This window comes from Lepisosteus oculatus, chromosome 28 (assembly GCF_040954835.1).
Source record: "Lepisosteus oculatus isolate fLepOcu1 chromosome 28, fLepOcu1.hap2, whole genome shotgun sequence".
NCBI lineage: Eukaryota > Metazoa > Chordata > Actinopteri > Semionotiformes > Lepisosteidae > Lepisosteus > Lepisosteus oculatus.
This window is the reverse complement of record NC_090723.1, coordinates 10,369,591-10,387,082: the sequence shown is the minus strand read 5'-3', so window position 1 is coordinate 10,387,082 and position 17,492 is coordinate 10,369,591. Positions and strand designations below refer to the sequence as shown.

Below are 17,492 nucleotides of genomic sequence, written 5' to 3'. Positions count from 1 at the left end.
AATTTTATTTGTGTCGGATACGTCTGGCCAGGGTGTCTTAGGATATAGAAAGTTTGCAGTGTGTAAGTACACGGGACAAAAGTGTTGGACAAATCGGTTAAAATGAAATCCAATAAAAGAGCACAGACCTGGATTACAGAAAGTTCTGCACAAGTGAAAAACGCTAAAATTAGCAATGATCAGAGTGTACAGTCCAAGAATGAAAAACAAAAACGAGGATGGTTGTAGAATGCCCCCTTCTGTGGCTGGGAGGAGGTGAAGGAGAGTAAAGAAACTGAAGACAGGCAAGAGCGCAGCGGTTGAGCCAGCGCTGGGCGAAAACTGCAGTTGTGCCTCTGATGTGTACGGTGACAGGCCAGTGCAGGCGCTGGGGTAGAGGGGCAGCGCTGCAGAGGTCAGGGTGACACAGGGGGCAGTTGGAGTTGGCAGGGGTGGCGGGAAGAAGAGGAAGGATAATGGAACAGAGGACAAGGACGAAGAAGGAAAAAAAGTCCAGCCTGCAAGTGGTGGAGTTTAATGAGGAGAGGAATATCAGTGGGAAGAAAAGGGGTTTCATTTCATTGCAACATCTGCATGATAAATAATACAAAGAGCCATAAGGGATTATGACCAATCCCGGGAATTTGAAATAGATAACAGTGATGCACCATCTTTAAGGCAGGACATTGAGGCAGCACAAACTGATATCCATACTTGTGTAAAACAATGTAAACCTTAGATTTCTCTGAAGTCTCCAGTAAAATCCTGTTTCAGAGCAACGTCCCTTCTGTCCCCTGGCTGGATCTGCCCCTGAGCATCTGTCGGCTGGTCGGGACTGCTATGTTAGAGAGCAGACTGAGCCCTGGGCTCTTCTGTTTCCTGGTTGTTCCAGCACTCGGTGTGCTCTGTTTCTTGGTGCTGTCAGACATCCTGCTCGCTTTGGCGATGCCTGCTCTAGCGCCTCCTCCTGCCTTTCCTACTCCTGGAGCGGGGCTTGCGTGTCCGCTAGCAGCCACTCTGTTTGGGGGGATGCTTTTGGTTCTTGTGCTGGCTTCAGCAGCGGTGTTGCCCAGCCTGGGTGGAGCTGTGTTGGCAGGGCCTGCTGCTGCGCTGCTTGACCTTGTCGCAGGAGTCCGAGTGCAGCTGGGTGTCCTCTTCGTGGTGCTCAGCCTGTCTTTCCTCCCCCGAGGGGGCTGCAGGGGAGGAGTGGACTTCTTCCTGCTGGCGTCCTCGCTGCCTGGGCTCTGGCTGTGCTGACTGGCAGCAAGCGTGGCCACCGGCTCTGGGGGGGCTGCGGCTGCGGGTGGAGGGGTGGCCTCACTGCTCCTCAGGGCCAGGAGCTCCTGCAGCCGGTCCTCATGCTCCGAGGCTGCCCAGCTCACTCGGCCCCGGGACCGACGGGCCATATCCTCCCGCAGCGCCCGGAAGAACTCTGCACAACACACACACGCGACTCGAGCAGCCCGCTGAGGGAGCCCGAGCGGCCAAAACACATCCTTTGCTCTGTGCAGTAGATTTACTCATTTATTTTTTATCTTATGAACTAAATAAATTACTAAAATATCCTAGTCTTGAGTTCACATTAATATATATGACTGTATTAAAACTTAAAAACAAGCATGGTTGTGTGGCTTAATGTGGCTTGAGTATCTTACAAACTGGCCCTTTAGATTTGCATTCGTCTTTTTATGTGTCCATAAACTTCCAGCTATGAATAATAAAAAAGCATTCAAGGGATTTAAATGAGGATGCTGTAAATGGCAAAACAGTATTATAAAGAGAGGGTTAAATCATTTTAAAAGGCAGAGTGTCGCTTGATTAATCAGGATGGGTTCACTGCTGGGGAGGAGGGGAACATGTGCCTCACCGTGTATGCTGTCCAGGGACCAAGGAGTGAGACTGCAGTAATCTTCCTCCTCCTCCTCCTCTTCACCCTCAAGGTCACTGCTGTCCTCCTCGATGCCCGTCTGTCCCGGGACCTCCTGCCCGTCCAGCTCCTTCAGGTTCGGCAGCCCAGCCCTCACAGCTGCCCTACAGACCGACAGAACCGAGATACCGAGGGCTCACTGGCACAGCTAGGGTTGAGACAAGCCACCAGCAATAATGAAAGGGATCTGAAGTTTCCTTAACAGAGACGTGTGCTGACTAGCGTGTGTTGTGTGTGTAGATCTGCCACCAATGAGACCAGACCGAGACAAGGGTGTGCATCTCCATCATCACTCCAGGCTTACCGGTAGCCGCTGTGCTCCACACAGGGATTGCCCCTTAGGCTCAGGATCAGCAGGCTCTGGGGCAGGCCGTCTGTAGGGGCAGACCAAAGACAGGCATGGGATAACTAAAGGAAGTGCAGGCAGCCAAAGGCTTTTATCAGAGGCCCCAACTTGGCACCAGAGGGATTGAGGGCCCTTATTCAAGGACTGTTTTTTTTTTCAGTAAAGCTTTTAGCAGAACAACAGAAGTGAATGCAAAGTTCCAAAATACAATACACCACCATAATTTGAAGACTAAGGGTCTTGCAGCTGTGAAGTCAGGTACTGTACCAAAGGGCTGGAGCTGCATGGCAGGATGGCTCTGCCCCAAAGGGGAGATCACCAGACCTCAAGGGGGACCTGCCCCTTTATCAACTTCCGCCAGCCTGTGCCAGAAACCTCTCCTCTCCTTACCCAGGTCCAAGTGCTGGATGAGGTTGTCGGAGAGGTCGAGGAAGCCCAGCCTCTTCAGACACTGAAGATTTTCTATCCTTGTGATTTTGTTGCCAGCAAGGGTGAGAAACCTGGAGGAACGAGAACAAGTTCTGTCTGCGTGATGAACTTTCTGCTGTTTGTAATGGATGTCCTACTAGCACGGCCTTGACAAATGTTCATCAGCTTAACATGTCTGTGCTTGTGCTGATCAAAAGGGCAGGAGATCTCTCTTAAAACAGGAAAATATAAACAGCCTTAAACTTTGATTTCTCCAGCAATGAGTCTTAGCAATGTTCTATGGTAAAGAATTTACTGATGTGTGTATGATAAACATCTCATTCTGATCTGATGTTTTTAACTTGTATAGAAGTATCTAAGAAAGGTGACTATTTGGCCTATCTCACTCTTCTGCTTATTAGTAGCCCCAGTATGCTGCCTTCATCTAGCCATTTCCTGAAAGTTATCAGAGGCCATGTTTGTTGTTAATACATAGAGTATATTTTCCTTCCAGAGCCACAGACGGACAGTGCTGCCCACTAACATTCTCCTACAATGCTAATGAAAGGCACCACCAATAAACTCTTACCTTAAACTAGACAAACAGTCCAAGTTTTCAATTTTCTTTATATTGTTCTGCAAAACAAACACCAATTATTATTCTGTCCCACCTAATGCAGTAGTATTGGAAGAGACTGTTTCCAAAACAGAACACTGAGATGAGGTCTAGTAAGGACCAGGTGGCGTTTCACTGATGGTACTGTAAGGTATTTGGCAGTGTTTGACAGCACTGGTACAGTGCTCCTGATACTACATTGTGCAAGCCCAGTTACTGTGACTGGGATTCCCCCAGTGGTGATGGATGGGTGGGGTGGAATAAGTAGGCCAGGGATTTTTATGACTCTCCTGCGACCCTTGCTGGCTCCTAGACTGGAAACAGATGTTCATCCAGGGGAAGTCCCGGAAGACAGGAGACCCAAGCCTCACTGCAGAGGTACAGGCCACGCCCCAGCCCCTCACCTGCTGCAGGTAGAGGCCACGTCACCGTCCCTCATCTGCTGCAGGTAGAGGCCACGTCACCGCCCCTCACCTGCTGCAGGTACAGGCCATGCCCCAGCCCCTCACCTGCTGCAGGTACAGGCCACGTCACCGCCCCTCACCTGCTGCAGGTACAGGCCACGCCCCAGCCCCTCACCTGCTGCAGGTACAGGCCACGCCCCAGCCCCTCACCTGCTGCAGGTAGAGGCCACATCACCGCCCCTCACCTGCTGCAGGTAGAGGCCACGTCACCGCCCCTCACCTGCTGCAGGTACAGGCCACGTCACCGCCCCTCACCTGCTGCAGGTACAGGCCATGCCCCAGCCCCTCACCTGCTGCAGGTACAGGCCATGCCCCAGCCCCTCACCTGCTGCAGGTACAGGCTACGCACGAGCCCCAAGCACTCCAGGTTCCCAATGGCACTGATGCTCTCCCTGTCCAGGCGCACTGTCTCCAGGTCTTGCAAAGCCTCCATCCTGAAACACAGCCAAGCTGTCACTGCAGTGTTGCTGCAGTCATGCTGCCTCATATTTCCTTATGGAACAATATCTCTTCTCCACAAGATGGGAAGCTGTGAGCTGTTCCAGTACACAGCACAGTCCTCAGACAGAAGCAGGTGTGCACAGAGAGTCTTCCCAGATGGTTGGATCTGTGTTTCTTTTGGCCTGGGCATCACATTTGTATATCTGAAATGGATTTATCTTGGAAGACTGTTCTAAACGTTTTGTAGAGATCGCATGTGCAATGGCAGATACCTGCCAGACTCTGTTCCACAGTGCGGTCTACACCGACTCTATTACAACCTGCACATACAAACAGAAAATAAATGTTTCGATTTGTTGTTTTTTGCTATAGTTGCCTGAATGGGCAAGTTTTGATCATTTTATTGATTTATTACTGGAGCATAGTCCACTTCCTTATCTTCGATCTTACAAATGAGACCATCTTACTACGATGAAGACCAGACTCCACCCAGAGTGTCCTGTGCACAGCACATTTGCCCACTACACTTTATTAAACACCTGTCTTTTCACTTACGTTTCTGATTAACAACTTAATGTTACTTTTGGTTTTAAAGTCATTTTTCTACAGCTTTCCCCCACTTTCTTTATGCTTCTGTTGTGTATTATAGACTGATTATATATAAGATTATAAACAAAAGAATTCTGGTGTTGGACAACTTCTGTGTTTCCTAAATAGTACATGATAAAATTATATTATACATTTAAAAAATCACCAAAAAAATAAAAATAACTATATTTAGTTGAGTTTTTCAAAAGAAAAAATGTATATTTTCTAAGTTTCCTTTTCAGACGTTTTCATTAGAATAAAAAGTAAGAACATTTCGTCGTGGCCAGAGAAGCGGCTCTCTGCCGCCCCCTGGCGGAGGCGCTGTACTCACAGGTCCCGGCTGCAGCGGGGGGCCGGGCGCTCGCCCAGGTGGCGCTCGGCGATCAGAGCCGCCGATATGTAGACCTGCTTGTCCGCTTCTCTCCCGCTGCGATCTGCGGGGACTGAGAGTCACTGCGAGGCTCCCTGAGATCCGGTATCCCTGTGCTGCACTTACTAAAACAAGCCCTATCATGTCTGGAAATAAAGTAGATTCCGGCGTCGTGTCCAACTCGGCATCCCCTCGGAAATTTGTAGCTCCTTCCGAAATGCCCCTGTGCTGCGAAAGCCACCCCTGCCTCATCTCTCGGGAAACGCACTGTCATCGATTCTTACAGTTTATATGGAAAAGTCACAGATGCACAGAGCCTGTGTGCTTTCACACTGAACGACATCCGTTAGTTTTGCATTTATTTTATAAGTATATACAGAGTGTTCGACTGTTATCATAAAACTAGGCTAAGTGATATTTCTCTTACGTCAAGCAAAAAAAAGAACTTTAGTTATAAAACATGCTTGTATCAGGTTTCTGTGTTCTGAGCTGTAGACGTTTCCAGAAGTATGTTCATGTATCGACTCCGCCTTGCACAACTCTTAATTACACACTTAACGAGAAAATAAAACTATTATATCATACCTCCTTCCATGACGGGTGGCTGGTGTCTGTGAAGAAGCCGCAGGCCTAAATGCTCCGGTTGCTAGGATACAGGTCGGAGCGCTTAACGTTCAGATAGATTCCACACCTTGAGAAAAAACAGCAGCGCCACCGTGTGGCTCGGCAGGTCCAGGGGATGGACAGAAAAATGGATTGTAAAAGAGTTGGGGAACATCAGGCACTGTGGTCAAGAAAGCTGTTCCCCCTGCCTGACATGAACCTGACATGAAGACAGACACACGTTGCTTCTTGCACAAGCTGTACTTTATTTGTTTGTTGCACAGATGTTCCAACTAGGGATGTTGCCTGGACAGCAGGGCAGAGCAAATGAATTAACTACACACTGCAGACTACCACTGACACATCACAATGCTCAGGATTAAAGTTCACATGGTTGTTTTCTTGATGAAGAAGCCTAGACGTGATGTTAAGGACTGGAAACCTTAGGACACACTGTTAGGTCTCTGGAACCCTGTGTTTCATATTTTGCACAGCAATGTGTTGATACAGAAAAGTGAAGCACGATGCACAAGTTGCACAACAGCACCACCAGCAGGGGGAGCCAGTCAGACCTATATGAACACACCTCTGTGCTGGAATAACTCTCCACCCACGATGTTCTTGGTGGCATTTCACATTTTCTTATCCCCAGAGTTTTGTATTACTCTGGATGGGATGGAGCTTGAGTGATGCAGCAGGCCAGCAGAAGCACCGATCTCCCTGCCCGTCAGTGCTCCTGCTTCTCGGGGACAGGTGGTGACAACAGTGTGGCTACAGAGAGACTGTTTATAGGGGAAAAGAAAACCCCCAAATTCTAGATCTGAAAAGGTATCAGATTGTTACCCACTGAGCAAGAATCACACATCCTACACCTCAGCCATATGCTACAGGTGTATTAAATATCCACAACAGATGTATCATATTAAAAGACAGGCTTGCATTCGCTGGGTCCTTTTGATGCTGTTAATTGCTAATACTTAGAAACAGGCTTCTGCTTGCTGCACTGGATAAGAAGATTCTACCCCTGCCTCTAACTGTATCTGCTTGGCTGTGCTGGTAATTGTGTATGTACTGGGAATGCTATTCAGGCTGTGGATCAATGGTGCTGTCTGAAGTCCGTGTCCCAGAGCTGCAGGGCTGTAATACTCCATCAGGGGGCACTGAAAGAGAATAAAATAATAACAGCTGGAAAAGCTGCAACAGCCAACAGCACATTGCAGATCTTGCTCTGTCTAGAACTATCTGCATTCGTTTTCTTTCAGTTTTATAATAGTGATTTCAGGCAATTGATTTGAGGCAAGTTTCCCCATAGTTTTACTATTTGGTGTTCCTAGACTTTCATATTTTCCAGTATAACATAGTTCAATGTCAGAACACCTCATGCAAGTTAAGGGAGCCCTGTCCAGCTTTAAAACTACTCCCTTAGAGAGAACAGGAGGGGTGACAGGTGGTATCACCTGCGCTGCTGGACTGTACCTGCGCCCCCTCACTGGTAGAACTTCATCTCGGTGTCCACACAGTCGAAGAACAGATCGCCCAGCTCCTCCTCCCCCAGTCCGCCCCCCTCCTGCAGTATCATGGTGATGTCACTGAGGCCCTGCTGCTCCAGATCACGCAGGGTCTCCTGAAGCTGAGAACCCCAGTCCTGCCAGAGAGAGAGAGGCAGACATCAACATCCCTCTCGCCCCCAGCACAAGAGAGAGAGGCAGACATCAACATCCCTCTCGCCCCCAGCACAGCAGAACACACACACTGCTCCTCTCTCACCCCCAGCACACAGAACACACACACTGCTCCTCTCTCACCCCCAGCGCCACAGAACACACACACTGCTCCTCTCTCACCCCCAGCGCCACAGAACACACACACTGCTCCTCTCTCACCCTCTCACCCCCAGCGCCACAGAACACACACACTGCTCCTCTCTCACCCTCTCACCCCCAGCGCCACAGAACACACACACTGCTCCTCTCTCACCCCCAGCACCACAGAACACACACACTGCTCCTCTCTCACCCCCAGCACCACAGAACACACACACACTGCTCCTCTCTCACCCCCAGCGCCACAGAACACACACACTGCTCCTCTCTCACCCCCAGCACCACAGAACACACACACTGCTCCTCTCTCACCCCCAGCGCCACAGAACACACACACTGCTCCTCTCTCACCCCCAGCACACAGAACACACACACTGCTCCTCTCTCACCCCCAGCACACAGAACACACACACTGCTCCTCTCTCACCCCCAGCACACAGAACACACACACTGCTCCTCTCTCACCCCCAGCACACAGAACACACACACTGCTCCTCTCTCACCCCCAGCCCCACAGAACACACACACTGCTCCTCTCTCACCCTCTCACCCCCAGCACCACAGAACACACACACTGCTCCTCTCTCACCCCCAGCACACAGAACACACACACTGCTCCTCTCTCACCCTCTCACCCCCAGCGCCACAGAACACACACACTGCTCCTCTCTCACCCCCAGCGCCACAGAACACACACACTGCTCCTCTCTCACCCCCAGCGCCACAGAACACACACACTGCTCCTCTCTCACCCTCTCACCCCCAGCGCCACAGAACACACACACTGCTCCTCTCTCACCCTCTCACCCCCAGCGCCACAGAACACACACACTGCTCCTCTCTCACCCCCAGCACCACAGAACACACACACTGCTCCTCTCTCACCCCCAGCACACAGAACACACACACTGCTCCTCTCTCACCCTCTCACCCCCAGCACCACAGAACACACACACTGCTCCTCTCTCACCCTCTCACCCCCAGCGCCACAGAACACACACACTGCTCCTCTCTCACCCCCAGCACACAGAACACACACACTGCTCCTCTCTCACCCCCAGCGCCACAGAACACACACATTGCTCCTCTCTCACCCCCAGCACACAGAACACACACACTGCTCCTCTCTCACCCCCAGCACACAGAACACACACACTGCTCCTCTCACCCCCAGCACACAGAACACACACACTGCTCCTCTCTCACCCCCAGCACACAGAACACACACACTGCTCCTCTCTCACCCCCAGCACCACAGAACACACACACTGCTCCTCTCTCACCCCCAGCACACAGAACACACACACTGCTCCTCTCTCACCCTCTCACCCCCAGCACCACAGAACACACACACTGCTCCTCTCTCACCCTCTCACCCCCAGCGCCACAGAACACACACACTGCTCCTCTCTCACCCCCAGCACACAGAACACACACACTGCTCCTCTCTCACCCCCAGCGCCACAGAACACACACATTGCTCCTCTCTCACCCCCAGCACACAGAACACACACACTGCTCCTCTCACCCCCAGCACACAGAACACACACACTGCTCCTCTCACCCCCAGCACACAGAACACACACACTGCTCCTCTCTCACCCCCAGCACACAGAACACACACACTGCTCCTCTCTCACCCCCAGCGCCACAGAACACACACACTGCTCCTCTCTCACCCCCAGCGCCACAGAACACACACACTGCTCCTCTCTCACCCCCAGCACACAGAACACACACACTGCTCCTCTCTCACCCCCAGCGCCACAGAACACACACACTGCTCCTCTCTCACCCCCAGCACACAGAACACACACACTGCTCCTCTCTCACCCCCAGCACACAGAACACACACACTGCTCCTCTCTCACCCCCAGCACACAGAACACACACACTGCTCCTCTCTCACCCCCAGCACACAGAACACACACACTGCTCCTCTCTCACCCCCAGCACACAGAACACACACACTGCTCCTCTCTCACCCCCAGCACACAGAACACACACACTGCTCCTCTCTCACCCTCTCACCCCCAGCACACAGAACACACACACTGCTCCTCTCTCACCCCCAGCACACAGAACACACACACTGCTCCTCTCTCACCCCCAGCACACAGAACACACACACTGCTCCTCTCTCACCCCCAGCACACAGAACACACACACTGCTCCTCTCTCACCCCCAGCACACAGAACACACACACTGCTCCTCTCTCACCCCCAGCACACAGAACACACACACTGCTCCTCTCTCACCCCCAGCCCCACAGAACACACACACTGCTCCTCTCTCACCCTCTCACCCCCAGCCCCACAGAACACACACACTGCTCCTCTTTCACCCCCAGCGCCACAGAACACACACACTGCTCCTCTCTCACCCTCTCACCCCCAGCACCACAGAACACACACACTGCTCCTCTTTCACCCCCAGCACCACAGAACACACACACACTGCTCCTCTCTCACCCTCTCACCCCCAGCACCACAGAACACACACACTGCTCCTCTCTCACCCCCAGCACACAGAACACACACACTGCTCCTCTCTCACCCCCAGCACCACAGAACACACACACTGCTCCTCTCTCACCCCCAGCGCCACAGAACACACACACTGCTCCTCTCTCACCCCCAGCGCCACAGAACACACACACTGCTCCTCTCTCACCCCCAGCACACAGAACACACACACTGCTCCTCTCTCACCCCCAGCACACAGAACACACACACTGCTCCTCTCTCACCCCCAGCACACAGAACACACACACTGCTCCTCTCTCACCCTCTCACCCCCAGCGCCACAGAACACACACACTGCTCCTCTCTCACCTTCTCACCCCCAGCACACAGAACACACACACTGCTCCTCTCTCACCCCCAGCACACAGAACACACACACTGCTCCTCTCTCACCCTCTCACCCCCAGCGCCACAGAACACACACACACTGCTCCTCTCTCACCCCCAGCGCCACAGAACACACACACTGCTCCTCTCTCACCCCCAGCGCCACAGAACACACACACTGCTCCTCTCTCACCCCCAGCACACAGAACACACACACTGCTCCTCTCTCACCCCCAGCACCACAGAACACACACACTGCTCCTCTCTCACCCTCTCACCCCCAGCACCACAGAACACACACACTGCTCCTCTCTCACCCTCTCACCCCCAGCACCACAGAACACACACACTGCTCCTCTCTCACCCCCAGCACCACAGAACACACATCCCGCTCCTCACCGGGTCGGCCTCTATGGCAGACAGAGCTGCCTCGTGTGCTCGGTACAGCTCGTGCCTCCTGTCCACTCGGCTCTGGAAGCGGGGTTGAGTCCTGGCCGGGTCGGCAGCACCAAATTGTGGAGAGCTGACCCGCGGCACAGGGGTCACAGCCTCGGTGAAGATAAAGGGCTTGAACACAGACCTGTCGGGGTGTTAGGGGATCGTTAAGGCTCTACCGTCTTCCCGTTCAGTCAAGAACAAGACGCCCTGAAAGATGCCGGCCCTTCGCACTGACCTGGAGGGATCGGGGGTCGCGGTGAAGAAGTGCACGCAGGGGCGCCGGGGGTCCCGGGGCAGAATGGACACCATGCTGCCTGTGGTGCGAAAACCCCCCGAGTCCATGCAGATCCCACTAGGCCGGTCCCTCAGGATCTCCATCATGGCGCCAGCTGTCACAGAGCCTGGAACAGAGAGACAGCCCACAGATTCACTGCCTGCCGAGCAACAGCAGAGCACAGATCAGTGAAATTCACTGCAGCCCCAGACACCAGCTGCCTCTGGTCCTCATTCGGCCCGAGCTCTTCACAGCCCAGCGGAATCAAGTCTCGATGGTTTCCAGGTCTATAAGCATGGAGGTTGTTAAAAGAAGCTTGAAACCCTGCAGCATCAGAGGCTGCAGTACAGTCACAGCATGACTCGACACAATGAAATAGTACACTTGGTAAGCATAAGGGACCTCCCTTCATACACAGTGCAGATCAAAAGTCTCTACACCCTTGTTGAAATTTCGGGTTTTGTTTTTGTTCACTTTTAATGAGATATTGTAACCAACAATATTTCAGTGAAAAACAAATGGATCATTTTTAGCAAAAAATAATTAAAAATAAATTGTGTGTATGTGGGCTCTGCGTAGGAAATCCCCATGCAATTTGACTGAATTCGAGCTCTTTTGCGGAGAAGAGTGGGATAAAACTGAAAAACCCATGTGTGCTGAGTTGATAGCGACCTGTCCAAACAGACTCACTGCTGTAATCAAAGCAAAAGGTGCTTCCGTGAAGTGTTAGATAAAGTGTGTGCTCATTTATGCAACCAAAGCATTGAAAGGTTTTTATTTTGTGCCTAAAAATGATACATTTGATTTTCACTTAAATATTCTTGGTAAAAAGATCATATTAAAGGTGAAAGAAGGTCTGACAGGAGTTGTCTTGATTTCAGCCTTTACATAAGGTAAAGCTGCAAGTTCAATAAGGATGTGTAGACTTTTGATATCTACTGTAACCCTGAAAGGTGAGGCGCCCCCTTGTGGTTGTCTGCCAATGAATCCGAGTGAGTAAGGGACGGCAGCCTGGGAGACAGAAACAAGCAGCTCTGGTGTCAAACCCCCCCACCCCCCCGTCTGCTCAGCACTGGGGCCGCCCTGTCCATGTACCCCCTGTACCCCCACACCTCTCCTATCGCTCTCCGAGGAGGACGCCCCGATCCCGCCCAGCCTGCAGCTGGGCCCCAGCTCTCACCCTCCCTCTGTCTCAGCAGCTCTGTCCCGCCGCGGTACCGCTGCTTGGCTGCCTCCATCCTGGCCGGGGGGTCGTCGGGGGTGAAGGCGCCGGAGAAGCTGAAGTCGCCCTCGCCACTCCACCAGCCCTGCGCCTGGGCCTCCTGGCGCAGCTCGGGGTGCTCGGCGTCCACCTGCGTCGTGATGGTCAGCTGGTTGGAGATGTTCTTCACTCCGGCTGCAGGAGACAAGACTCCGCACTAAGACAGCTGTTCCCCCCTTCTGGCAGACCCACAGACTGCGTTGGTCACAAGTAACAATGAGAGGTTTAATACACCCAAACTGCCAGGGAAATCTAGGAAGAATAAAGCCGACGTGCTACACTTCCCTGAATGACATCATCTTGGTAAACCCCCTCTCCCAGTCCCGAAGGGCTCACCGGTGACTCTCTGTGCTGCCCACAGCCGCCCGGCTGTCTCCAGGACCCAGGCCTCGCTGCGGTCAGCCAGCAGAAAGGTGTTGTGGTAGCTGAAGAGCGCCGGGTCCTCCCTGCAGCGCCCCCCCTGGCCGTGCTGCTCCAGGAGTGCGGTGATCACACCCAGAGCTTCCCTGGCCGACGCCCCTCGCTCCAGGCCCAGCCTGGCGCACACACAGTGGGCACAGACAACACAGCACATTAAAACCACCAGCCCTGCCAGGCAGAAAAATAGTGCAGCACGAAGCAGGCTCATGAGAGCAGAAATAGCTGAGCGTATCTGGCTGGTGGTTTTGTGCATCACGAAGCACCATCCGTAGATCATAGGACAATAGTCTTGATATATAAATGATATGATACATTTAGCTCACACCCTTATTCAAAGTGACAAAGTGGCTTCATACTCATTTATACAGCTGAGCAATCTAAATTAAGCCTTGCTTCAGGGGACAGCAGCACCTCCCCCAGGGTCTCAAACCCCGCCCACTCCCCCACACTGCACCGGGGTCTCGAACCCCGCCCACTTCACCACACTGCTGCCTGCAGCACTCGTACCACAGCCTGGGAAGTACTGAGTACATTTTTAAAATGTCTGATTTCTGATTTATTGTACAAGAGGCTGCCATTCGGAATCAGACTTCTGGGCAATAGCAAACTGCACCTCTTCCCCATCAGCCTGCTGAGCGTCAGAGCCAACTGGAATCGCCCACAGGGTTGACACTGACCACACACCTGACCAGATCCATGCCAAGCAGGGCTTCTGTGTCGCTGACCGGCACCCTGGTCCATACCGCCTCATTGCCGATGCAGACGCCATGCTCGTTGGCACCCATCTCGGCACCCCACAGCCAGGCCGGCCGGCTCAGCACCACAGCGTGGGTCGACTCTGCCTGGGGGATCTCGATGTATGTGCACTGTGGACATCAACAGGAGAACAACTCTCCCTCAAAGCCCATAACAACAGTAACAAAAATCCCAAGACCGTAGAGACTCCTCATATTTACAAAAGCAACCTAGGGACTCTAGTGGGGACAGCTCTGGCACTACAGCACCAGCTTGCTTCCCAGTCAGTGCTAGAGCTCTAGGAGGCCCAGCAGTAACTGGGACTGTCCAGGTCTTCGCGTCCCCACTGGATCACCCCCCTCCTGCAGGCAGACAAGCAAGACGGGGGCTGGTGATGTCACGGCAGGGGCATGGCCCCCCAAACCCCTCCCCCACTCTGCTCACCTCCACCTTTGACCCAGGAGGGTGGGAGGCGGCAGGGAAGTAGACCACCTCCTGCACCTCATCGCTCGGCCGGTCCGAGTTCTTGCCGAAAATGACCTCATCGCGCTGCGAGCCGGGCGGCAGCGACACGAAACAGTCACAGGAGCAGGGTGGCGCAGCGGGACCGTCGGCCATGACACCTGCAAGAGCAGCACAAGCAGCTGACGCCCTGACCTGCGACCTGTGACCCCTGACCCTCCCTACTGCAGTAACGTGCAAACGCTGAGCCCGCAAACTCTTTGGAACAGACTGTTGCACTAGGTCTCAGTAAAACATTGCAGACCTGCAAATTAGGCCTGTATATCTTTCTGCTGTGGTCTGTGGCAGTAAAGCTCTGCAAGGCTGCAAGAGGAGCAGACGTGTTTTCTCTCCTGACTTCAGTCTTATGAGGACAAAGACGAGTGCAGAACCAGAGGACGCCTCTACACCGAGGCCAGTGTCTAACCCAGCAGGGCACAGCTCCCATACAAAAAGCAGAAAAATTATCACAAAAAAAAATCTTACCAACAAACAAATAAAGAGATATATTAAATATATTATATTAAAGAGATAGTTATTGAAAAGACTAACTGCCTTAACTGCTTTATTATTGGATACAGTTCCAAACTCCGTTCAGACTTCAAACTGTTCAAAACTCCCGTGTTGGGAATTAGAGAACTTGCATTTGGAGATTTAATTTTTATACCCCTGTTGACATGTTCAAACAAAATATCAGTACAAAACCACTAAATGTTTAAAGAAAAAAATGTGAGTTTCAGGATTCTTAGACAAGCACTATGAAATAGTAGTCATTTTTGTACCTATGCATGACCACCTCTCTCACAGTTGGGTAACAGCTGTGTAAGAACTCAAAGGAATGTATTCATTTGGAAAGTAAGAGACACAAGGATCAGTCCACACCCGGACCAGGACAGAAAAGAGAATTTCTCCCGGGAATAGCTGATTAAAGGCCGTCTCCCATGCCAGCGGGTCTGGTCTGAAAAGGCCTGACTGAGTGTCTCTGGCCACCGGTTCGAGTGCCGAGACCCGGATTCCGGTCCAGGATCGGCTCCATTACAGTTATAAGGGTTGACAAGGGATCACCCGAGTCACGTGAGCCTAAAACCAATGAGGGCTGCAGAAAACTGCCCCGGTCGTTAGATCAACCCCTCAGCCACTTCCGTCTCTCCAGTCATCACGGGCAAAATGTTTCAAGGCGCGCCGCCGGAGCCGGGACTACCATCTGTGCAGGTGCGCCGTATCGGACGAGTTCGTTCTCAGATCTACAGAATTTAAGGTGTCTATATATCATTTAAAAAAAACGATACTGTGCGTGTGCCTGTGAGAGTCGGTAATTTGCACATGAATACCCGAAGCAGGTCCAATATTCTGCTGTCTGACACAAAAAACAGTGACTGGGCTGCTGCGACGTTCTCCGTGTCCTGCCGGCAGTTTGACAATCGCTAACCTTGTCAGACTACGATCTGATCGATCCCAGTTCCTGGTTCGTGTGCTGCCGAGGCGGCCTTCCACAGACAGCGGTCAAAACAGACAGGCCTGCGTGGGTTTACCCACTGCCCGTAGCATTGCTGTGGCCGGGAGATTACACCTTGTATCAGCTGTGCATGCAAGCCTAGAATATAAACTGACATTAAATTCAACGCGGAACCACAGGCGGCGAGCAAAACGAATTTCGGATCAGTGGTGTGGCTGTGTGGACACACCCATATGAATGTCCTTGTGCTAATCGCTTGTTCACAGTAAATTCTTACCTTGGCAGAGCTCGGGGCTGAATACCGTTCTGTCACGGACACAGCAGCTCAGCTACTGGCGCTGCTTATCTGGCAGATTCTGGATCAGCTGATGCGCCCACAGAAACATACAGCGCCGCGCCGTGGACATGTTAGGAATTGCTGCAGGAGGAGCGAGGTAAAAATGTGAACGCTTGGAGACGATTATTATTATCATCATCATCATCACGATTTATGCCTGACTTCAGCAGACTGCTCATTGTCAGGTTCAGGAGAGTTTTTCACATTCAGATACAAATTATTAATTTAATTACATTATCCTTTCCTGAAGAAGCGAACTGAAGCGAAATGACATTCTAGAATCACTCTGTAAAAAGGACCGCTGGGTGATATATGAACACTATACCGAAGACACATTTTAAGCTACATAGAAACATGTCGGTGAATCTAAAACATTTCATTTGTTTTGTGAAACATTTCTGGATCCTCTCCTCCACACAATCGTTTTTTATGTGTCTTTCATTGTGGCCACTAGGTGGCAGGCGCTCACCATTGTGGCCTGTTCTGTCTGCAAAGACGTGCGTTCCGTTAGAGAAAGGTAAAGCTCTTTATGTTTAAGGACAAAAGAAACTTATTGCTTAGAGCGGCAACAAATTTACAACGTTATTGTCAGAAAAATGAGCGAGTCATTGACATTGTATTGAACAGATACAAAATAGGTCAGTTTGTGCTTCGTTTCAGCCAGCCTGTCTGGGTTTCTATGTCTGTGAAACCCAGCTCCATTCCTGCCCTACAGCTCGGACCAGCATGCGCGGTCCCTGGTCCCAGAAGCCCCACACTCCCCTATGGGGCTCAAGTCCAGCAAGTAAAGATCACAATGATGCCGCAGGTCTGTGTCGTCACGGGTCGTGTCCTGGCGTCGATGGGCCCTGTTCTCCTGTAGCTTCAAACAGCGCAGAAATTGCTGGTTTTGAACAAACCAGCGGTACTGTACCGCCAGAGCCCAGCCTCCATCATGGGCACCCACGTGCTGCTGTCTTGATATGAGGGGCATGTTGAATACTTCGTTTTTCTTGATTCATTTTCTCAGAGAAAGAGGCTCCTGTAGTGTTTATGCAACAGTCAAATTCACCCCCATTGTACCTCGGTCAGTCAAGAATAGACTGATTCAATGCCAGAAATATTCCTTTTCATCACTACGTGATAATTATAATAAATTACCATCCATCCATTTTCTAACTGCTTTATCCAATTCAGGGTTGCAGGGGAGCCAGCCCCTATGCCAGCAAGCAGCAGGTGCAAGGCAGGGTGCACCCTGGATGAGAGACACATGCAGACAGAAACACACACCAGGGCCAATTGTTTCAGAAGCCAGTTAACCCCCAGCATGGCTTTGGACTGTAGGAGGAAACATGGGGAGAACATACAAACTCCACACAGACAGCACCCCAGGTCTGGAATTGTACCCAGGGCCCCAGTGCTGCAGGGCAGCAATGCCCACCACTGTGCTATAATATTATATTTATCATAATTCTATTTTTTTCTACAAATATATGTATACACAGCGTTCTTTTGACACTGTTAGTAACAGAATAAAGATAAGACTTTTTCAGTGTGCTGGACGGTCTCCCCACCCCACCGGACCGTGACTGGAGGGACTGCTCCGAATGATTGCAAAACTGAAACCTAAGGACTTCAGACTTAGTAAGGTGGATCCCAAAGCTGAAATTACT

The 17,492-nt window shown here is 51.6% G+C and overlaps 2 protein-coding genes and 1 long non-coding RNA gene across 5 annotated transcripts; 1 reads left to right on the top strand and 2 right to left on the bottom strand.

Annotated features, from left to right (window-relative positions):
* Nucleotides 1-482: 482 nt before the first annotated feature.
* On the bottom strand, nt 483-5,830 carry LOC102696988 (leucine-rich repeat-containing protein 46). The gene is made up of 8 exons (XM_015362314.2): nt 5,725-5,830; nt 5,101-5,203; nt 4,066-4,174; nt 3,250-3,296; nt 2,643-2,752; nt 2,211-2,280; nt 1,847-2,010; nt 483-1,411 (listed from the first exon to the last, which is right to left on the bottom strand). The coding sequence occupies exons 1-8, from the start codon at nt 5,732-5,734 to the stop codon at nt 750-752; spliced, it is 1,275 nt and encodes a 424-aa protein (XP_015217800.2). The 5' UTR covers nt 5,735-5,830; the 3' UTR covers nt 483-749.
* A 158-nt stretch (nt 5,831-5,988) lies between these two features.
* On the bottom strand, nt 5,989-15,879 carry scrn2 (secernin 2). 3 transcript variants are annotated; one of them, XM_069185662.1, is made up of 10 exons: nt 15,781-15,863; nt 15,477-15,641; nt 13,991-14,169; nt 13,496-13,677; nt 12,728-12,927; nt 12,311-12,526; nt 11,092-11,257; nt 10,818-10,998; nt 7,219-7,387; nt 5,989-6,902 (listed from the first exon to the last, which is right to left on the bottom strand). In XM_069185662.1, the coding sequence occupies exons 3-9, from the start codon at nt 14,162-14,164 to the stop codon at nt 7,229-7,231; spliced, it is 1,278 nt and encodes a 425-aa protein (XP_069041763.1). In that variant the 5' UTR covers nt 14,165-14,169; nt 15,477-15,641; nt 15,781-15,863; the 3' UTR covers nt 5,989-6,902; nt 7,219-7,228. The 3 variants fall into 3 exon arrangements, with proteins under 3 accessions (XP_069041763.1, XP_069041762.1, XP_069041764.1); XM_069185661.1 differs by lacking the exon at nt 15,477-15,641 and having other exon boundaries at nt 15,781-15,879; XM_069185663.1 differs by lacking the exon at nt 15,477-15,641 and having other exon boundaries at nt 7,200-7,387; nt 15,781-15,870.
* On the top strand, nt 15,154-17,376 carry LOC138225467 (uncharacterized). The gene is made up of 2 exons (XR_011183901.1): nt 15,154-15,259; nt 15,789-17,376. It is a non-coding gene; the product is annotated as an uncharacterized lncRNA (long non-coding RNA).
* Nucleotides 17,377-17,492: the final 116 nt, after the last annotated feature.